The sequence below is a fragment of the Oxyura jamaicensis genome, chromosome 6 (assembly GCF_011077185.1).
Source record: "Oxyura jamaicensis isolate SHBP4307 breed ruddy duck chromosome 6, BPBGC_Ojam_1.0, whole genome shotgun sequence".
NCBI classification, from domain to species: Eukaryota; Metazoa; Chordata; class Aves; order Anseriformes; family Anatidae; genus Oxyura; species Oxyura jamaicensis.
The window spans coordinates 12903207-12927232 of record NC_048898.1 but is presented as its reverse complement, the minus strand read 5'-3'; the positions used below and the strand labels follow the sequence as shown (position 1 = coordinate 12927232).

Sequence of the window (24026 nt, the reverse complement as noted above, 5' to 3'; positions counted from 1 at the left end):
AAACTTACTTCCACAGCCCAACAGGGTGGAGAGCAGTGGTAGAAGGCAGATGCATATAACATGCCTGAAACACTGAAACAACTCAGTATCTGTTGGGATTCCATCCAAAGAGTCCCAAGAAGCCTTCAGGGAGCTGGCACACAAACATTTTCAGTTATGATGGCTTGTCACTCAACGAATCAGTCAGTATTCAAATAACCTGACTGCAGCTTTGAAGTGACTTGCAAACATCTATTAGGACATGTTGGTTATTAAGCAGAGAAAATTTGCTATTGATATTAGATCACATTAAAAATATTATCTCTTGTAGAACAAGATAGGAGGGAGAGAAAATGATTGGGAAAGAAGAATGATATTCAAGCCTAACAAGTCTATAACCAGGCTATAAAACAAACATGCCAGCTTCAAACAAGGAAATCCCCTGGCTGTTGATGTATTAAATATTAAACACCCAATTTAATTTAATCATTTGATAACAACAAAAGCATGGAGATGACAAGTTTTGTTTAAGAACGGTCACTTTTTTCTTGTTATAAATAATTTGTACCACTGCACACACGGAAGGCATAAAACACTTCCAAGGATAGCTCTGAAGGTACAACACAAAGGCCAGTTATTTAGTAAGCGGTTCAATATTTTCAAATATTAAATGAACAAAACAGTTTTAAAAGAATTCAGTTCTGGCTCATATATGGGAATAAAGGAAGTTTCAGAAGTAAAATGCCAAATTCTAAATAAATGTGCAGAAACAGGAAAACAGGAGTCCTGCACTTGCATAAGGTACAGAAAATCAGTAAAATGGAAAACAGGCAAACGGTAGCTGTTAAAGCAAAAGTCCTCTCCATGACAGCAAACACTAGCTGTTAATCTGTCTAGCTTTACTTGCAAATTTATTTCAGGTACAAAGGATCAACTATGTGCATTCCCAAAGTTATAAAACTTGAAAAAAAAAACAGGCTTAGGCGTACCCTTCCTTTATTAAAATTGGGAACATGGGACTAGAGAGGACCACCTGCATCCTCTCGTATTTCAAGCATTATTTCATCTAATTATTCCACAAACTTAACAACTTAACAGTATTTCACCTTTGAAGAACTTCCTTTGGAAGGTTCTTTCTGCAAAAAGAAAAAACAATCTAAAACTTAGAAACTTTCTTCTCTTCCTACTTCCAGACCACCCCCCCTCCCCCCCCCCCCCTTTTTTTTTTTTTCCTAAAAAAAAAAACAACCTCAAATCATACCCTTCTTTCAGGTAGTAGCATAGAAGTGTGACCCTGATAAAAATCAGACTAACATGCCACTGCTTCCCATAGGTTCAGAAAAGAGTTCAATCAACCCTAAAATCTTGTTCCTGCATGTTGGAGTTAAAAGTTCACCTCAATGACTGCAACAGATATCTACACACATCCTTAAACAGACAACTGACTTGCCTGGTGCTGTCAGGCAACTCCACGGATGCCTGACACTACAATGGAACTTGAAATACGCAAAAGCATACATTCCCTATCCAAGACCAATTATTTTTACATGTATTTCACAATAAAATTATAAGTAAATAGGAAGATTAACAGCCCATATGTCTATTCTGAGATCATCTTGGTGTTAAAGTGCTTTTGTCCACATTTCTTTTTCATCCAGTCTTCTTTTTTCTTTCCCAATAATTTTAAAAATGCAGAAAATGAAGCAACTCATTACACTCAGGTCAAAACAAAACAAACAAACAAAAAAAAAAACTGAAAAAAAAAGAAAAAAAGATAGCTTGCAGCCATTTACAAGAATGTTCAAATATTATTAGCCAAGGTCATTTTAATTTCTGTGACGCTTCTGACTGACAATTTTTCTATTTATATAACCATATGCATTCACATATATGAATGCCTGTAAATATATGTATATATATATATATATACTAGACTTGTAAAAACAAACATTGCCATTTCTACATCATTTAACTCAGTACTTGCAGTATAGTTATATCATTTGATGTATCCAAACATCATACATTTTATTGGCAACAACTGCATACAGATACAAAAATGCTTAAATTGCACTACACAATACAGATATATTTTTCCTTTGTCAAGATGCACGGCTCTATTGTACAGTTCAACTTCTTTGATGCTGTGACTTGAAACCCTCCACCCTTCACAAAGACAACTTTAAAACCATGTTATCCCAGCTCCCAAAAGATTTGCTTATCAAGTTCTTAAATTAATCCTTTACTCACCGATGCTACTCAGAGAACTGCTGCTTTCAGAATCAGAAGGCATTATGGACAGCACACTGTAAGTAGATCCTAAAATCAGAAAAAAGACAAACAGCATTACTACTACTTCTCTTTTCTTCTCCCCAGATCAAGCTAACTCTTTGCTTTCTTGACACTGTAGGAGCAAAACACACTGAATTAGACTTTTACGCGTTAATAACATTTGTGTTCTCTAATAGGAACTGGATAACTTGTAAATAAACATCACAGTACGCACCAAGTAGGAAATTAGCCCAGGTGAAATGCTTAAAACTGAATTCAGCAAAAAAACTGAACTAAAACAATGAGTATTTCTGACAGTTAAAATACAAAGATTCTTCTCTGAAGTATGAAGATTGAGTGATGTACGTGATGATCATCAGAATCTACTCTAATTACTTCTCTTTTTAACGAGCCAGCTCCAACTTCATCACCTTACTGATTTGCATTCCTTTCCTCAGACTTTGAAATATAATTTCATTGGTAAATAAGTTTTGCTTGCATACACGTGCAACTTCAAGTATCCGATCCCAAAAGCAACTGGAGCTGACTTGTTACTGATGGTAATGAAAGCATTTTTATTTTTTTTCCCCACACATAAATAGATCAATAGACAGAGTCGTCTTTCATTTTAGTTGATTTAAAAGCATGCTAAGTTTGACTTCCCAGAAGAACTGGAAAAACAGGCCCTAGTTCAAAACCTTGACAACTAAACAGCTCCACCATCCCTCACAAACAAGATGAGCATCCCATAGTAAAGGAAAGGGAATTTTGTGTCTAAGTGATTTTAAATCTGGTCATTTCCAGCCACAACCAGCACACAAGCTCAAAGATGAAGTCAATACATTCAGGAGCTGTCTTTCCTATAGTCCTTCTTTCTATGTTTCATGATTTGTTTCCTCCAATCTTTTTGAAATTAAGAAATGAAAGGTGAGAAGCATCACAATGAACACATGGATCTACCTTTCAAATGGATTAAATAAAGAACTACAGGTTTAGCTCATCTCCTGTGCTTCTTCAGGAAAAAACTAACACCTATCATCATAATATCAGATAAAGGAAAGACAAGAAGTGACGAAGAGAAGCTGACCAACAACACAAGCAATAACAGCAAAGTCAACTGAAAAAGCAAACACACTTAGGACCAGATCCCCAGCCAGTAAAATTTGGATGGACCCCCAGTTTCAATGTTTGCTATCTCAACAAAGAATCAGGCTCCCCAGTTTGATTAAAGGGACAATGGTTAGGCAAAAGCCAAGTCAAACTCCTTCCAGGCAAATCCCTTGGTTTTGCTAGCAGACATTGCTCCAATACGTACAAAAAAAACGAACTAAATCATGAAGTACACTGTTCCACCTGACAAATCCCTGTAAATAATGATTCAAATTACATTGGTCACAAGTAATTCTAGTTGATTATACAAGATGTAAGGGCTTATTTTTGTTTTAGCTTGCTCTGGATTTAAAAAAAAAAAAAAACACACACAAAAAAAAACAAACTGACAAGCACAACACTGACACACCAGCTTCAGGAAGAAGTCTGCTGCATATTTTTGCTTCCATTTGAACCATTTTCAGATAACAATTAAGCTGTTTCTAATTCATTAGCGCTTATTAAAAGCAAAATAATTTTGTCATTAATTAAAATCAATATCTGCCTGTTCTAAACTCAAATTTCTTGTAGTATGAGCTGGAGTGATTAGAAACAAAGGGGAAGCTGAAGAAAGCAGATCAATGTATTAAACAAAGGAACGCATATTTACAACTGACAATGTGTGTCGAGATCATATCAGAACTGCATGGGACTCAAAGACAATGAAATTGCGTGCCAAGAAGTGAGACATGATTACACTCAGCAACTTAAAATCACTCACTTCCTCTAAAAGCTTACATAGGAGTCCCACATGGAAACACAATCCAAGTGATTGTTAGCTGCTGCTGCTTCTTTTTAGGCATAGAGAAAGAAAATGTTTTCATGACAGATAATGTGATTGAGTGTTCTCGTCTTCCTTCAGGATATTTGACAAAAGACCAATTGCCACAACCATAATGAAAAGGATGGAAAACACTGGAGTTTTGTAAAACCAAACTTACAAATAATTCATTGACTATTTTGTGAATGGACAGCATGTCTCTAGGTACCCAGATAAGTATCTGCAATACTATTTTAAGTATGGTAGATCAAACTTAGGTGATCTGGATTTTGCCTCTAGCTCTTTCACAGTTTTTCTGTGCAATCTTTACTAAATCATGTATTTGGTACATCTCAGTTTCCCACCTTTAAATATTTTATTTGAGGATAAACTGATCAAGTTGGAAAGCCATGAAGATGGCTTGCTACATGTGCTTTACAAAGCTGAAGCAAAATAAAATTATGCACAGGCTTTTCTACCTGACACCTCAGTCTGATTTTCTCTACAGTCAGATTTAAGAATCAACATGAAAATTTTAACAGACACTTAATATATATTCTAGTGCTTAACATCTATCATCTCAGGTTTTAAAAATGGATCACATTACATTTAGACATTGATTGGTAACACCAGTTTAAAGTAATTACTACTGTAAATCTTCATATAATGATTAGCTGTAGAGTTTGTCTTCCAGAAAAATACAGTAACTCTTGTAAAAGCACTTGATATTAGAAGATAACTATAGCACCTATCTAGCACCCACAAAGTGAAAGAAGCCATACACGAATCTTCACAGAGGCTGTAAGAAAAATCAACAAGGTGACATTCCGCAGCTGTCTTATAACTATACTTTATTACTAAAGCCTTGAACTACATTTCCCACAAAACTTGGTGTACTGGGTCAATGTCAAGCTTTCCAGAACAGAATCTTATTTTCCCCTTATATTTTTGTCAACATTCTGTTTCACATGTATACTTTCAAATGATGCTCAACGGATTTCCAGTGTTCAACAGATATGTCATAAGTTACACTTGACTACATTTCTTTATTTTAATTCACAAATTGATGAGGAAGGAGGAGGGGAAATCCACATAAGTAGTAGCAGAAAGAGGAATGTGTTCTTAAAATGAGTGAGCTTTTTGTGTACCTTTTTGAAAAAAAAAAATACTGGATAGAACACCTTGATATGTAAGCAAGGATTACAGCACTTCTCATATTTTAACAGTAATGTAAGCAATATAAAAACTTGGATCCATTGTTCATAACATAAAATGCTTAAATCACACATCAATGATTGTGCAAGCTGATCTGAAACAGATACTTAAGTACTCTCATCTTCTGAGCTGATCTTGTTTTTATTTATCTTCAAGAGCACTAATCCCTTCTGTCGTCATTCCCTGAATTAAAAGCTAAAGCCAGAACTTAAAGTGATTCAAATTCTGCTCTCTGGAATAGATAGAAAAGTTTTGTGAAGCTGACTTCATCAAATCAAGACATATGACTCTATCCAGCAATGTTCTTAAAACGTCAGTTCAGATTTCTAAATGCAAGATCCGGCATGGGTGGTATGTTATCACAGAAAAAGTGAGAAGTGCGAAAAGGGGAGGAATCACCAGACCCATTCATAAATCCTCACTACTAACACCCCAGCCCCCCAGAATCCAGTAGCACTGTTGTTCATGTTTCCAAGCTGTTTGTGGGAATGTCTGGATTTTCTAACTATACAAGTTATGAGTTCATTATCTCTAACATGCCATCATTATCATTATCAGCAATATTAAATGTCAGAAACAATTACTAGAGAACTCAGTATAGCTTTCATAGTATTAAAATTTATTTTTAGCTGCTGAACTGAAACATATCCATGTATTCAATTCTTGTCAACTAGCACCATACTTTACATGTTCAGAAGTACTTGAAAACGGTCCTCAAAAGCATTTCCCCACCCTGTAGGTTGCTTCCTCACATGACATAGGAAAATGCTCCTAATCACTCCAACAGAAATTTTGATACAGAGAAAAGGCAAGAAAAAAGGCACAGGCAAGATTTTATAACCAAAAAGCACTACATGATCTATTCATGAGCTCTCCTCACTGAGCAAACTGTTCTCTTTATTTGAAATTCTTGAACTTTTTGGCTGTCCATCTTGTCAGACTGCACAAGGAGTAACATCAAAACACAAAACCACCAAGAACCAGTGAGTACTTTAAGCTAATGCTGAAAATGCTTCACATCTGGGGATTTGCATCCCTTTCACCATACTTGTCCAAGTATCTTCCTTTCATATGTTTCCCATAGTATTCATCACACATGCCACAGTCTCCCAGTACACAAACTTGTTATATCAAATGTCAGTTCACTGACTCAATTTCAAAATTACAGCTTGAAGTAAAAAGATATTGGATAAACACAGTACATTTTGCTCGTACTTCATTAAAAAAAAGTGACCAGACATTTACAGATACATACTCATACTAAAAAGAAGAAAAGCCTAAACATGCTCTCCTTTGCATGGCAGACTTGCCTCTTTATTTATTTATTAATTTTGCTCAACCAGATTGAGCTTCTGATTAGTTCCTGGCTCCATTAAGCAACTTTTGAAGAACAGAGCAATTTAATAACTGCTACATTATATACACAAAAAATTAAAGAATACAATTTCCTTCTATTTTAAACAACTACAGCACGTCAAATGTTCTCAAATTCTTGCTGTTCTTATGAAGTTTGATGGAGGAAGACCACTTAAAAACTTGGAAATTGAGGAACAGAACTAACAGAACTACTTGCTTAGCTGCAGAAGTCACATGTAAGTTGAATGCCAGGTTTGCTACGACTGTGCAGAACCTTCTCATCTTCCAGAGAGCGTACAAACTGGCTCTGCTCATGGCCCTATAATGAATACTGTACTGAAAGCAAAAAAAAAGCAGCAGCAAAAAAAAAGATATAGGGGACTCAGTTTTCTCTAAATTCATCTCATGTGTCATTAATGCTTACTTTTCCCCCCAGAATGTATGTTTTACTCTCCAATACCTACAAAGTTAAAAGATAAAATTCAACTGAAAGAGAGTTCTTGTCAAGTCTAAAGGCTATTTTACTTTCTAAAGTTTCCTATGCTAACTGAGTAACTTAGAATAAGAATAATTACTCCCTCAGATATACACCTTAAGCACGGAGCCAAAGAGACAGGTCTACTGAAGCAGCTTCAGTATGAAGGGCCAGGCTCCAGCTCACAGAACATGGGGTGCTTCATCCCTCAAGATGTAGAGTGCTCTGATTTGAGCTGCACAGCCCCTGGCATGTAACCCATCTGTATAAGGATTCTATTCCCAATCTGCAGTACAGCTGACTCTAAATTCATTACCCTTCCCAACTAGAACACTTAGCGCTGCAGGACTCAGCCTAGAAAGGCTGCTTTGCCCACACAAGGTTTTTCACTACACCTCTTAGGATGACGTTAAACAACTCCCCATGCTCCCCTGCTGCGAATTTCCACTGTTAATTAAACTCTGCTCTTCCTCCCACCTCCCTTCCCGGCGCTGTGGCCGCCAGCTGATTCGGCTCCTCGTCAGCAGGGGCTGTTTCTGACGGGGGTCCAGCACACCGGATGGGAGGGCAGCAGGACAAACATTTGTTTATCCACATCTCAGTGCACCAAGCTCAACTGACTTTGGCAGGACTCCTACTTGCTGTGGGGGAGCAAAAAACTTTGATTAAAACTGGAAATGACCCAGATCACAGCGTTTTCATTGCTTTTCACGTTACAACAAGCAAAACTGCCCAAGGAGCTGAAGACCACACGGATCTGCCATGGTCTGTCTCTGAGGCTATTCCTCTCTTGGACGCCTGCACAGCCAGGTTTGTCAGTAACCATAAAATGCAGTTATCTCTTGCCAGTTGTGTGACATTCAGACCTTAAACCCTGACCTCACACGACACCTTAAATAGGATTTTTGTTTCTGTCCATGTCATCTTCAGTTTTGATGCTTTGCAGTCATTTACCTTTAAGGATACGAGTATCTCCAAAACCAAAAGGCACTGAACTGAGCAGTAAAGGTAAAACAGTAGCAGAAGTCAGATCAGCAAAAGCTTGCTCTCTTCTCCCAACTGCTTTTAAACACAGTTTTATCATTTATTCATCATACCCACAGTTCCCAAATACTGTGCCTTGAAGCCTAGAGTGATTTCTTATTTTTAGGACAGTATGAAAACAAAAAAGCCATTAAATGGCTTTTTAAAGAATGAAGCAGTTGAAAATGTATCGTTTTGATTTCCCAAATACCTCAGCCTATAATAATTTCACATAGACAGTGAGGGTCAAGACACTTAATTTCCTTTTACAACTGAGACAGTATTTTACAACAATATATTTAAGAAAATAAAAATATAGTTTTGGAAAAGACATACTTCGGAGATTAGGCTATCTTTCAATTAGAAAAGATTAAGAATAAACTCTTATTAAGGACAGAACAGTTAACTCACGTAAAAATCAGCGGTGGTGACAGAATAACAGATCAGGCTGATTGTAATGTAATGTGACAGTTTCTGTGCAGCTTGAGATTCAGAAAAGTTAAGTAACTTGCCTGAGGCCAGAGACATCAGTAAGCAGCCCTGAGTTCAGATGCTCAAGTTCCAAGCCATCAGTCATGTAATTAAGTACAACATCCGATGTTCAGGTGTTAAAAACATCACTACACATCCCTATCTGGAAAATTCCTATTTTCATGAACATTTGTTCAAAACACTTCAAGTAGACTGAAGGTATTTGGTATTTTGGTATTTATACATTGGTATTTCTAAGCATGCATTCCTAATTATACCCTGTTTAGTAATGACTGTACTCACTGCTATAGATAATTATTTTGATAGTCAGCAAGGAATTTGGTGAGGTACTAAAAATAATTTATAATGTATCTTTAAGAAGAACATAAGTCACTAGAATAATGCCGTACATCTTACTGCAGTACGAATTACAAAAGGAAGCAGAAGCTTGTTTTCAATAAAGAGGGAAGAACAGGAGAAAGATAAAGAGAGAAGGAAAGGGATGAGAAAGATTATTAACTTTCATACATTTTCATTTTATCATTAGGATACACTTGCTGCTATCCACATACTTTATTAGCATTATTTGTTCTTGTTTACTGCATTGTGAACATGGGGTCAAATCACCCTCTTTTTACATAAGGATGGACAGAGAATATTAAACCACTTTACAAATCCAAATTTGCATAGTTTGGTTCAAAAGAAAACTACACATGACAGTGCTGTAGTAGACAGCATACGAGCTATTCTGCCATAGACACAATGCTCTAATCATGTCTTACAGAGATGCTACAAAAGCAATTTTTAAGAGCCAAATGACCATGATGTTTTATTAGCAGGGTATCAGCTTACATATATCTATTGCCACCTGGTGACTGCAAACAAAGAGGTAATAAAACCTTATGACTACTTAAAAGCTAACAAAAAAGACGCCCAAGTATATCAGGTCAGCTAGAAATAATATGACCCTTGCTACCTTCCACTCTTTCACTTATTTCTTCACTATTTACAAAACAACTTATTTCATTTCTTGCACTCTGTGAAACCACATGAGAAGCAATTAAATGCATGTGCTGGAGCAGCAGGACCAAAGATGCAATGATAATTATTACTGCTATTACTTATTCAAAAAGTCCTGCAGCAATACAGGTTCTGAAGCAGCAACAACAGCTTTAACCTTTGTCTTCCTGCTTTTTGACTGGGATGGCTTTTAACTCTGCTCTAGTCAGTGCATTTTGCCTTGACAAGTCATTTGTCTCCAACACTCAGCTTCAGCTGAGAGCTTCAGCAGCACACAGCCAACAACTATGCCCCTCTTACAGCCCTGAATTGCCATTAGGTAGTGCCGTGAGATGGGTGATGGTTTTTCAGCAGTTATTTTAAGGCTAACAGCAACATATCTAGCTACTGTGGAAATATCAGCATTCTAACTTACATTACACTTGGATTCTGGCAAAAAGAACGGCTTCCCATTTGTAGAACTGCACACACTGCCTTCACTGGTAACCTTCTTATAAGAGAAATGTTCCTTTTTGTAGGTTGACCCTCAAAATGGGGAAGAAAAATTATCTCCAGATTCTTTAACCTCAGAACTTCGTAAAGACAGGAAAAAGCTGCATTTAAAGACAAGTCTTCATGAAACTGCAATGCAGGCAGCTGAAACAACTTCTCACATATTTCAGCTCATGCGGATTACAGTTAGCCCTTGCATTATTGCCAGAGCATTGGTGCTGTTTTCTGTTCTAGAAATATCATGTGATATTACTAAGTGATCAAAAAAAAATTGATTTTCAAGAATCATGGTTAATATAAGCTGGTCGAACTGCAGTTGGCTTTTCCCAGAACAGGCCACCTCCATTACATTGGTAATGAGTCCATCCTATCCATTAGTTCTTCTTTTGCTTCTAGCCAGCAGGAAGCTGACATTTACTTGGTGGATTCTATAGGATAAGTCAAAGGGGAAAAAAATAAAATATAAAAATGTCTAGTAGCATTTTACTTTATCAAGCTTCCTGCCATCTCATTTTCACATTCTCATGTTTCTCTCAAAGTTATCTTTTTGATCTAGATTCCTCTGTAAATTACATATAAGAGGATATAATTAATTTTGTTTATTAATGTAGAGAGATGTAATGTTTCATTAAACCTCACAGATGACTAAAATCTAACAGAGAACATACACCAATCCCTTTCCATCTAGAGAAGGAAATCAGATAACCTAGGGCCTATATTCACTTGGCACCCCACTGCTCTTCCAGGGCTCTACCTGCACTGCATCCAGCCAAACAGCATCCTGCCCTCTCACTAGATACTATTGACACTGATGTAGGACCCCAGGCTCCTTCAGCTGGGCAGTGCTGTGATAACAGTCACCAGAATGCAGCAGGCCCTACGGACCCACATCACGTTGAGCACACTGCTCTCAGCTCTGCCCATGAGATTTCACCTCCAGCAGGGAGCAGCTGCACACGACCGGGAGAGCAGTGGCACATGGCATGTCTACCCCACTCAGGGAGCACCCACAGACTTCCCTGTTCTGTTCCCTGTAGCAATGCTCAAGGAGCATCCCAGTTCTGTCTGCTTTCATACCTAGCCTGGTCCCATTTGGTCCCCAGCATCTCTTCTTCAACACACTCCTAACAGATCAGGGCACTTGAGACCCATCCCTTTCTAAAAATTTTCTCATCTGCTCTATAACTATAGTGACTGGTTTTCATCAGTCAGACATTTAGTAAGCGTCTTTTCTAAGGCCACTATGGAATCCCTCTGGTCCATTTTCTGAGTTTTATTGTCACGTAAGGGGCAAATAAGAAGCTGAGGCATCTACATAAGAGAAAAGCATGGTAAAGAATTGTCCAAGCACACTACTCTTGCTGCCAATGGTCTCTATCCACAGGACCTCATGCTTCAACCCTGCTGAACCTGAACGCAGGGTACCTGGAGAGCTGGTTGGGGAGTTCCGGACACCGGCACCAAAAGGCCACAGACACCATCTGGGCTCCTCCCAGGCCATGCCTCTGGAGGATGGCATTGCTCACTACAACTGCAGAAGGAAGGTGAATTTGGAAATTGGACAAGTCATCTGGCAGGATTAATCTAGAGAATACCTTAATGCAGTAACATGATGCTAGTTAGTGCTGGAAGCCAGGGAAGTTTCCTCATCTTTATCCTACGCAGTGTCAGTCGAAGAAAAACTCCAAATGCTCCCCCGCTTTCTGCTGGTAAATGAGCATATTTTTTGGGAAAAAAAAAAAAAAAAAAAAAAAAAGGTTTCATTGGCTTTTTATGGGCAGAGGACTTTGTGTGCTGTAAATACAGCATTGCCAATAAATCTGCAAGCAATACCACTTCTAAAAAAGGTTTAACAGAACTGTGGTCAGTATAATTTCTTTAAACAAACAAACAAAAAACACGCCTGTGCACACAAGCAGCAGCACGTCTCCAGCCTGCAACTAGAATATGAAGCTTGACATAAATTAAAGGAAATTATATTTTCAGCTATCAGCGTCAGAGCGCATTTCCCATATGTGAAGTGATGAAATGTTTCTTTCTTCATATCTGTACGCAAGGGCTTTGGCAAGTAAATATTTTGGCTCATCCATTTTGTTCAAGGTTAACTATAAAGCCCAAATGCAGTGATCAACTGATTATCATAAATATCCAGTATCAGCAGGACCCCTGGACCAACCTAGTGTGGGACTCCACTGCCCTAGGAACAAACGCAGCTTAAGTCAGTTCTGAGAAGTCCTTACACCCTGCAACAACCTGAAGCATTTTATACCCTGCGTAAAAACGAGTGAGTTGAGAAAACAGGCAGAGTAAGCTATATAAGGAAATTAGAGCTGCTACAAAGAAAAAAAACACAGCAAAAGCAAAAATTGGGAAAGGTGATATGGAAGGAAAGGTAATAAATCAAAAGAAGGAAATGACTGTAGTAGCAGTGAGCACAATTTGTCCTGTGCAGTGCCATGAAGTATTTTTAAATGCGCACAGCAGTTGAAGCTCTGGAAAACAAATGCATAACAGTTTATATATACACCCTTAAATTTCACTTGGCAAACAGAAAAGCTGGACATGGAGAAAACACCTGGTCACTGTTCCTCAGCGCCTTCCAACCTGCATCGCAGAGAAACCTTTCCCAACCCCTCTAATTCTGTGGTACAGCTTTTTAAGAATACTATCAAGTTGAGAGCTTAGTAACTATTCTTAAAAATAAGGAGGTTATACATCCATTTCTATTCTGGAGGGAAGAAAGGACAGATGATGCACTGAGTTACCTAACAAATCATTATTTGGGCCAGGAACAGACACCTCTTAGAATATCGCTTCCTGTCATTAAGCTGTGGCAGAAGTAACATTTCTGACTACCTTCAATTCTCCTTGCTAGCTTCATTTAACCTCCGACAGTAATATATTCACACCTTTTCCTAGCACACTAACCAATTCTCGAGGTTTGAAGAAAGACTTGTTGGCTGCCTATTTTGTTATGTAGCAGTCCTTTCAGTGAAAGCTCAACTTTGCAAAGATAGTTCTCTCTCTCAAGACAATTTTATTTCTACATCAAGCTATTTTCCAGACACTTTGCAAATAACAAGGCTGAGATTTCTAAAGGATGATGCAGTCTGCCCTTTCCAACTGACCCTAAAAGATTTAAGTGAAAGGAAATGATTTTCAAAACATACCCACATACTTACACAGTCAGAAGGAAGAAACTGGTGTGGGATGAGGGTGGTAAATACCAGATCCTTACAAATACATTAACTATCTTCAACAGTAGGTCTACAAAATTTGCAATGGTGAAAAGAAATTTAAGCTTCGTTTATTTTGCATAGATATACACAGAGCTTTGCAGCATATTATTTCATCAAATAATTGTGCAATCAGGTAATATGAATGGCAAAATAAAATTCAACCCTGTAACTAAATGCTATATTTAAAATTTAATTTAAATTTTGGAATTAAATCAAATAAACCTCTTAATTATGTTTGTAGACACAACATGCCATAACCAAACCTACATGGAAGAAAAAAGAAAAAAGGAACTACAGGTATTTAAAACTGCAGACACTGGCATTCAGAAGACCAAAAATCTACAAGGCAACAAGGAAAGCAAGCACTGATTCAATGAGAACTGTCTCTTACTGCATCCAACACTCCATGAACTCACAGCCTTGTACCTGGGTTTTTACACAGCAGAACATGCTGGGTGCATGCTTGCTACTGCAGGCAACAGCAACATCTGTCAAGTGCCTAACTAGAGCTTTTTTCTAGCACCTCAGACTTCTCCCAGAACAAATGACAGTCACAGTTCACTTTGTTCTCTTTGAGAACAAGTCATCAGGAACAAGTCATGAGAACACACATCAAACACACACATATCTACATCCATTCATAAATGTAGTCGAAACATAAGAATTGACCTGCTTTAACGATAATGGTATGTTCAAAGTAGTACTGGAAGAGAACTAAATACAAAAGAAAAAAGTACTTAACCCACAACCATACCAAGGGATGATGGTGTTTACAACTTTGGGCGATGGGAGTTGCATTTCGGCCAATCCTTTGTGATACTAAAGAATACACTGAAGTCCAAAGAATACCCCCACCCCCATAGTGTGCATCTTATCTCAACTTGCCCACACACAATTTCATCTTATAAAGCTATCTTCTCTGAATATCTTCCATTTCTACAATTTTAGCACACTGACAGAAAATACATTTCTCACAAGAAATAAAATATTTTGAATGCACTTCTTAAACAGCAGCCTTCGTTATATTCAAGAATTAAAACAGTAACTGATTGAAGAAGTTGCAGTTATACAATATCTACTCGTATGCTGCTCAGTACCCCCCTCTTCAGAAAACAACAGGAAAAAAAAGAACCTGAGATCCCCTGAGATGAATAGTTTCATTCAGGTACCTCAGCCAAAGCTTTACATTCATTCAACTTGGTTGTGTTCATGGCAATGGAAAAAACTACATGCCTTTCTATATAGAAGATGGCTCGCATCCAGGCTTCTTCCATCTTTCATTTCACAATGATTATTACTTGAAATGGTAACAGAAAAGAAACAGCTAAGCTATATCATTCAGTCTAAGACTTCCCATTTCCTTTGCATTTTTTTTTCCAACATTACTTGGTTGCTTTCATTTATAAAAGGAAAAATAACCAACAAAACATACAGCTTTCCCTCCACTTAGTGCTGGAGAGAGCCAGAAATCCTGCTGCCAACAGTAATTCTAGATTAAAGATATATATATATATATATATAATGTAGAGCAATATATGTATTAAACATATACATTATGTATTAAATATATCAATTCTGTAGGCACAGAGTCCAAGGCTCTGCTCAGCAGGCAGGGTACAAGTCCCTGTCACCTACAGACTTCAGGCCTAAGTCCTCCTGAGGAAACGTCCAGGTACAGGAAGCTCCTTACAACTGCACAAGTGGCACTAAAGCGTAGCACATGCTGCAAGTAACAATAATGTTGAACGAATGGTGAAGTGACTGAAAATCCTCGCTAAAACTGGTCAAATTGGAACAAACGTTGTGTGTGTGTCTGTACAGGACCTTTCCAGACACGTACAAGTTCTCGCAAAGGTAATAGCTTAACCAAACAAGTTTCCAGAAATGCATATGCCAAGTACTGATACGAATGACCTCAGAAGAAGGGGTGGAGAAGGTAATGATATCAATTAAGAACACATTTAAAGCATAGAATATATTTTTTCAGAAGACAAACACACAGGTACAAAAAAGAAACCGTGCCTACGTTCTCATTTAAACAACATAATTAAGCATGTCCTTAAGTGCTCTGCTGTACCGGGTGATTATTACAGAAGCCTATTACCTATGAACTATTTACAGCAATAATTTGTTGCAGAAATCCCCAGGGTGAGCTTCATGCCTCTTCTGGTTGCAGCTGCACCACCCACTGGCACTTCCCCTCCCTTGCCAGCGGCAGCGGCCTGCTACCTCCTCAGCCAGCATGGGCAGCCGCACGCTTCCAAATGGGAAAGGCAAGGTGGGGAGCTGAACGTGACAGGGTCTTCTTTCTCCAGGATGCCCCAGTACAGCAATGCTCACTCTCCTGTCTGAGGTAGGGAGTGGCAAATGCTAGAAACTTGTCTGGAAGCCGTGGCAGCACGCATCTCTGTCCCCCTTTTGGCCTCTTCTCTACAGGGCATCTGTGCAGCTACTTTTCCTTCTTCCATGGTCATGAAAGACCATGGGAGGCAGTGCTCCCTGTCCAGGCAGTTCTTGGCAGGGCTGGACAGTTGGCTTGCTTAGACACAATTATTACTAGGGAGTCCCTCTTCCAGCTCCCTCTTTTTGTCATTCCTTGATGACAAACCCTTCTTTGAAGACTAAATCAGTTTTAGAGTCTAGAGAGGTTTTTTGTACACAGCAAGGATATCGACATGCTACGAGGGTCTTTGGCTTCTTGAGATAATTTTTTGGGGAAAAAGTGACTACAACTGCCCCAACTCTAGCAAGTCAGAGAGTAGCTTATGACTTGAAAACAATGACCTCTTAAGCCAATAGGTCTGGGTAAGGAAGCGACAGCAGTGAGCATACAAAGAATAACTGAGAATTTGAGCTATCAGTGACAACCAGGCAGATCTTGGTGATGCAAGTATTTTTAGGAGCTTAATATTCACTATTAGATCAGTTATGAAGAGAGAAAAAAATGCCAGCACTACTGGCAGTCAAATGCTACACACTATCATTCTGGAGAAAGCTTTAAAGCTTACTGGATAGGCGATATGTCTACAAACGGCTAAAATTACATCCCTAGCATGAAGTGGTATTGCCATCATCATTTCATGACAGTGCACACTAAGACTAATGGAGTGCAACAGGCCTCTCTGGAAGACTTGCAGACTAAAAAAGAGCACTCGCTGAATGCAATTAGTGTCCAGAATGTGATTCCAAAGGTGAACACAACGCCTCAGTCCAGCATTCAGACAGTGTTGCATGAGAGGACTCCAACACCAGAGAAATGGAATGTGGCACACTGATAGCACAAGTCAGAGCTGTCAAGGACAGAAAGAGGGGCCTCCCACCTGAGAGGAATAGCTGAGCTAGTAATCGAGCCAGGAGCTGCCCAGCTTGGAAGGGCAGCTACCTCAGCCTCCTCCTGCCTGTGTCTCAGAGTCAAAAAACAGAGAAGGATGCTGCCTCGCCTCCAGCGCTACTTGTCAGGCATGAAGGCTGAGTGAGGGACAGCTCTAACATTCAGGTTCAGGTTTTCAGTGCACTGGAACTACTGGTGCCAGCACAGATACACCTTAAACCAGCAGGGCAGGTGGCCTGGAGTAGCTAATAGAATAGGTAACATTTTGCAACCTCCTCATTTAATTGTATAAACATGCATGTGTTTTTACAGTTCCCTTATCAACAGAGGAAGAGGCAGTAAAAATTGTGCTTCTACAGGCAGGCTTGCAATGGGCTGTGAAATCTCTGCTCTGTTTGGAAGTGTAGGAGTAAAATCTATCCTATAATGATATATTCCTACCTTTGATACAGCAGCTCTATTCTACAAGATGTTTTTGTTTTGATTTTAACCTAATCTTGCATATTATGGCATCATTTCCCATTGTTATAACATACTTTTATTCCATGTTTCCATTACAAAAAAAAAAAATACTCAACATATTTAATTCACAAACAATTAGGTTACATTTGATTACAATTTTTCTACTTCCAACAGAGTACATCTGAAAAAAATAGGATGTTTTATTGCATAAACTTAAGTATGTAAAAAGAAATGCATGATCTGAGCTCAGGTCATTAGTTTGACTTTCCCAGTGGTGCTGTAAACCACAAGTTCCCCAAGAGAAATGTTCTTCTCTCTTCATGGATAATGCCTTCCAAAAATTGACATTTTGAATACATTTCAATATATGTCAGAAGTAAATTAAATGCGAATAATAGCTTTAATCCATTACAAAGTGGTTCCCATCTCCATAATGCAAATTTCCAAGTCTCTTAGTTTGTGTGAAAGCATATAACTAACCCTTCTTTTTTGCCCCTCTCCAAAAGAAAAACACCAGCAGAACACCAGAGAAAATTTTGCAGCAACTTAAATTCTTCCACTGAAAAGACTGATAGCATGCAGATTTTTATCATTGCTTTCCTTTCCTGTGCTACATCTTACCCTGTTGGGAAAACTGATATTGCAACTTCTCATTTGAAAAGCTTAATTTGATGTATAATTAGCAATACTTATGATCATTCTATTTTACTTCAAATGAAATGCAAAGAACCATCCAGATATATGAAATAGATCAGTGGTTGTTTTGTTTGTTTGTTTTGTTTATCTTGGTGGTGGTGGGATTTTAAAGAAAGACAGTTAAATGCACAGAATAGAGATAAATGGAATAAGAAAAAAAAGGAGTGAAATGAAATCCAAACTATTGTAGAGATCCCTGAAGGAAGAAAATTAAAAGAAAAAATAGCTTGTTTCTAAACATAAAAAATAGAAATTAAAAAATACAGGCTTTCAATCTGTTCAGACATTTTTTGATCAAGGACAACGTCAGATAACCTCATGCTGCTATCTTCAGCGTGAGGATAATGGGATAAAGCAATGAGACTTGATCTGGAGAGCATTCCCGTTTTTTAGAACATTCTTTGCATGTACTCAGTAATACATTCTGACAGATATGAGCTTGGAGGCTGGTCATACTTATTTTTCATTTTCATAAACTCTGTTTTTCTTCATTCCCTAGGCAAATTATCAGTACAAAGGCACTCAATGCACAAGTGTAATTCAAATGAGAAAAAGGTGAAAGAAGGGCGTAAACAGAGGGAGAGCTGCTGAAGTCCCTCTCCCACCTACTCAAACTCTCTGCATTGCCCAAGCACTCAACAGGAAAGCTAAGCTGGTGAGTTGGCCCCAGCTCCAGATGTATGACACACAGGAGTTGATTGTTCAGTCTTTGGAACTAAGATAAACTGACCAGAAGCATACTGCAAGGCATATAGAAGCTTCAAAATTCAAATCCAAGTCCAAGTTGCATCCAGGAAGATTTGGAACCTGTTTCATTTTTAAGAACGTGGAAGACTCCTCTGCCCAAAAAACACAGCCTCAAGTGCTTTGTTGGTGATGATGTCCAGAAGCAATTACAACATGAAAAGGGGAGCTGGTAGAAAATATTTGAGAAAAGAAACTTGGGAGTATCTGAGCTACTGTGGCCCTTTGGATAGGAAAGCAACAACCCCATCCTGGGAACCTATACAAGGCAAATATGTTTTATCTAACAAGTCAAAGGAAGTGCCTTGCCTGTTTACAACACTTATCTCCCCCTGCTATGTCTATGAGCCTGTGTGAGCATTCTGGGAAGAACAAATAGTAGTCACTACTATAAAGCACTTCATGTCTGGACACAGTGCATAAGCAATATTTTAGTAGATCCTGTAGAACCAATTATACAGCATGGATGACCTGGTTCTCAAGATGACATGCAGTCACAAATTAAGTCAGTCACAAATTAAGTGCTTTTTAAAAATGATGTCTGCAGTTCCTCAGCTCACCATAAACATGGAGGATATTTGCATAGATGAGTTGTTCAGTCACTGATTCTTGTCTGCCTGGCAGGTATGATCTCCCTGGCTACAGAGTTCCAGAACCCACCAGAAACATATTAGGCAGCTGAGGACCTGGAATGATTTCTCTTCTCCCTGCCACGCACGTTGATCACCTAAACGTAATTAGCAGTAGGTAAAAATAAAAGCAACATCCAACAACAACAACAAAATAAGCGTTTATTGCAGCTAAGGACGACAGAAAGCACAGTATTTCACAGAAATGCTAAAGATTAACATTCAGAGAGAGTCCAAACCAGACAACCAGGCCATCATGTTCCTCTCTACTGGAATGCAGAGGCATTAGAATCGGCTTTGTGTTTTCAGAAGTACTGAGGATCTTTCTAACCATTCCCCTCCTGTAAGATTGGGATGAGAAGTAACTGGTAAAACTAGTAGAAACAGTATAAGGAAATCCACACTGGCAACTGCACTCCTTCGTTTTCCTCACCAGTAGAAGAAACCTGACAGCCCTGCATTACTCCAGCTCTAAGTCTCATCTCTCCTCAGTGGGGGCGGCTCCTATCTCCTACTGTATCTCACAACAGAAAGAGATTAGTCCTAGCTCTTTATCACAATCTTTTATCTGCTTTAAGGCATTGCTCATCTTACTGTGGGCAGCTTCTTCACTTTTCCTTCTATTTAATTTTGACTCTCTAAGGAAGAAAAAGATGCTAGCTTTACTACTCAGGGGAAGGGGCACTATTACGACTAGCATTTCGGGAGAAGCAAAAAAAAAAAAAAAAAAGCCATCATCTAGGAGCAAACAGCCGTATTTTCATCAGTCCAAGAAGTCCCTGCCATGACCCTTGACTCCAACACATGACAACCTCTTAGAACATGCAACATCATGTCAATTGTCTCCTGTCCCCTACTCAGAAAACTAACAGTCTGTTTTCCAAACTAGACACCATGCCTTTATCTTCCACTTGCCAACAAATAGGGGAGGGGAGACAGGGAAAAGATGATTAGGTCCTGGAGTAATTAGATTAGGAACATGTGAAAATAAAGAACAAAAACTGTTTCACTCAACCATGACAAAAAGTCCCTGCTAGCTACTTCAAGACATTTGGCATTGTTTTTCTGTTGCAGGTCTTAGCACAAAACAGTAAATGTGGCTGGATTACCTTCTTCAAAAGCAGAACAAAACTAACAAACAAAAAAATCACCAATCACTGCTGATTTACAGAAGCAAGATATGTTTGGACTTACCTTCCCAAAACTGTAAACTGACATAAAACTATTATTCCCCTATTCCAAACCTCTATGGTTGCAAGACTGATGAGATTTTAAGTTAAACGCAGTAGCCTACATTTACAAGAGGAACATGAATGCATCTAGTTATGACTGAAAGCATTATTACTACTTTTGAAACTTCAGACGAGAATTTCATTTAGAGCACAGTAAGTCTATTCATGGTACACTATACTCCTATTGTTATTTCTAGAAACAACAAAGACAAAGAGAAAAGATAACTCATGTTTTTAGACAGCCAGAAGTTTCAGCCAGTAGAATATAGCATGAAAAAAAAAATCTACCTTCAGAGTTGTTAAATTACTGGGCATGTTCCCCAAAGTTAATGGGAAGCAGACGGCTTTCTGGGAAGCTGCCAGCATACTAGTATCACTCACAGTGGTTACAAGTCTGTTCTCCAATGGTAAAGCTTTAAAAGACAAGAAATATCCATAAAACACTGCCTTATTTTGAGTGATGTAGGCATGGAAGAAGCTGATAAAACAGTATGGGAAACAGACTGCTTGCAACGCAGTTGCTAACAATAGGATGAAGACAGAAGAAAATCCTGAGTTACAATATGCAATGCTCACCTATCGAGCAGCCATCTCAAGAGGAACACATGCCTTAGCGTCCTGTTCTCCGTGCCAAACCTCCTCACAAACTTTCAGAGCACTCTAAGGTGCCTTTTGTGTCCCCGTGACTACAAGGCTGAAGCAGATAGCTTCAAGTGGCATGGAACTACCGCAAGGATTGAGGGTAGCAAGGTAAATGGTCATTTGCCTTGACTCTGCACTCTGAATCACAGAGCACACTTGAAGCACACAGCCACATAAGGTATGACTGATCTCTTCTCTCCATGCCTATTTAAGCAAACACATACTAACTTAAAACTTAAATAGCAAAATACCCATTTGAAAAGCAAGAATTACTCTTACCACACAGGCTATTTCCCAAACTTAGAGCAACCTCAGAGCAAAGAAATCCTACATAATACAGACTACAATTGCAATTTAACATGAACATGCTTTCCACAATTATAGTCAAGCAGCACTGAAGCCCTAACAGCACATTTTAAGAGGAATAAGATATATGAACCAGAAAGTCCTAAAGAACAAGTTGTAATTTCATTTTGAAAATATTCTCTTGCCTCTGTGCCTAGCCGTGAATGGCAGGAAAGCTGTCAACATGATTTGTATATGCACACTAAGAAAACTGCAATGATAAAACCCACACTTCCATCAAGACAAACCTCTATACAATGATATTTTCTTTGTTAAGAAGACATGGGTGGGCATATCTATCTCAACAAAAATACTACAGAGGAATGGATGGAGCAAGAATTTTAAAAGAAGGTGAAGAGCTTTTGGACAGCTGGAGAAAGATTAAATCAAGAACCTGAAGAAACTGGAGCTACAGCTGAAGCTAACGTCACTTAGCCTTAATATCCCTACAGCTGCTCCGACAGTGACACTCAATGGGGTGGCAATTACAGTTTACTAGACTAAAAGATGAATTCATCTTGTAACATTTCATCTTTTACAAAATCCATGCATGTGGTAATATAAAACATAGCAAAAGCAAAGTCTATATCCCCCATGAGATACTTATCTCATGTAATTAAGTACCATGTCAGTGAAGCAGATAGTAAAGATAAATGCATTTCACCGTGTCCCAGGAGTCTGTCCCTATATCTTTCTGTGGACTGAACAAGACGCTACCAACTGTTCAAATAAGGCTTCACAAAAAGGTTACTGTGATCCCCATTCGGCTTACTTTTCCCCCAAACAGGCAGCAGATCTCTATGACACGCAGGAGGTACACAGCTGTCTCGGCACAGCCCCCGCAAAATGCAACTCCTGCAGACTCTGTAACTCTTATTCATTTTCACCCTTAGTCATTTCTTCTTTTTCTGTGGAGTGAGAAGCTGATATGTAGGATGAAATGCTACAAAACTTTCAAAACTTATTTTATTGCAACTTGCTCCTTCTGAAATGCATTCTCACTACTGAAAAATTACACGAACTGTTGCAAAGGAAAAAGAACAAGAACAGGTATTATTTAAAGTTTCACACCTTAGTACACAATGCTTAAAAATCATCTTTGCGTGAATGCCTTGTGGTGGTATACATCACGGATGTGCCTAGCAATCTATGTGTGTGCATACAAAAATACTCTTTTTAACTGATCTTTCAATAGATGATGTTACACATATTATTTTCCTCTTTAAATTGATTTTAAAACAAGCTCGATTATGAACGTTTAATAAAAATAATAATAATAAAAATAAAACATTTCCGAACTGCAGCCCCACCGATGCCTTTGATCAAGCAGATCTTCCAGGACAACCAAACAACCCTCAGAAAAAAATACTTTCGGCCATGCTCCATTCAACACACACTGTGCAGAACTAACGTTGTTAGAGTAAATCAACTTCTCCCAGAAAAGCTATGCATTAACGTCCCTCACTCCATTCAAAATATAGACTGTGGCACATCCAAAACACAACAATTTCCATTTGATCCCCAGTTTGGGATAAAAAGGTTGCGACAGCTGCAAATTCAAAGCTTTTTTACAAATAACACTGCTAATACAAACCCTCCCACAGAATTTCCAGGACAAATTCTGTTCAGTGAGACTTAAAAAACAAAAACATTTGGGGAGGTGGGTACAGAAATGAAAACACCATATGTCTGAGGACAGTGACTAGCAAGACTTCCATTTACAGTCACTTGTAGAAAGTCCTGGCTGTCAAAATCCAGGTTTGTAATGCCTTGATTTTACAGTTTCAGCTGCTAGTGAGACTGTTTCCTCTCCACCTGGTTAGAAACGGAAGAAGGTCACTTGTGGGGTATAAACTGGAGGCATCACATTCACATGTTCCTTACTTCAACATCACTTAGAAGGAAAACTTTCCTGCCTATTACACTATTTATACAGTATCAGGGACATGCAGACAAGTAAGAGGTGGTCCGACATTTCTGAAAAGGTTTCAATAAGCCATGTTATCTATTGTCAAACCATTACCAGAAATCATTTAACATGATAAACTGACGATAACATGAAACATGAAAAACTGACGATATAGGAACAAACATAAAAGATATAGTGCAGAATTGCCTGCTACAGGTTCTCTACAAAGCTACAAAGGTTAACATGGCTCATGAAGAAATTACTCCATGGCACATTCTGTATCATATATACTATCCTATATGGAGGAAAAAATAATCTATATTTGAGAGAAAAAAAGAATCATCTTCCCCAATGTGTGGTTTTTAATCAGTCTCAAGGCAACCACAAGAAGCCAGGGTGGTTGAGACTTAAGCTGAAGAACCTCATACGATACTGAACACTGTAAAAGGGAAGTGGGTTATGACACCATCGTAACCAAACCACAAGAAAAGCCTGATTCTAGTGTCAGAATGCTCTGCTTCTTCACATTGCAGATTTCTTACCAGTAATCATATAAAATAATGCCTGCATTGGACATCAGGCTGCTTGA

The 24026-nt window shown here is 38.5% G+C and overlaps 1 protein-coding gene across 3 annotated transcripts in view; it reads right to left on the bottom strand.

Annotated features, from left to right (window-relative positions):
* The window catches only part of DLG5 (discs large MAGUK scaffold protein 5), a 106173-nt gene that overhangs the window by 63675 nt on the left and 18472 nt on the right, over positions 1–24026 (bottom strand). For all 3 annotated transcript variants that reach the window (XM_035329636.1, XM_035329638.1, XM_035329637.1), the window contains exon 2: positions 2227–2295. In XM_035329636.1, the coding sequence (XP_035185527.1) occupies positions 2227–2295 (69 nt within the window). The remainder of the gene's footprint in view (positions 1–2226; positions 2296–24026) is intronic.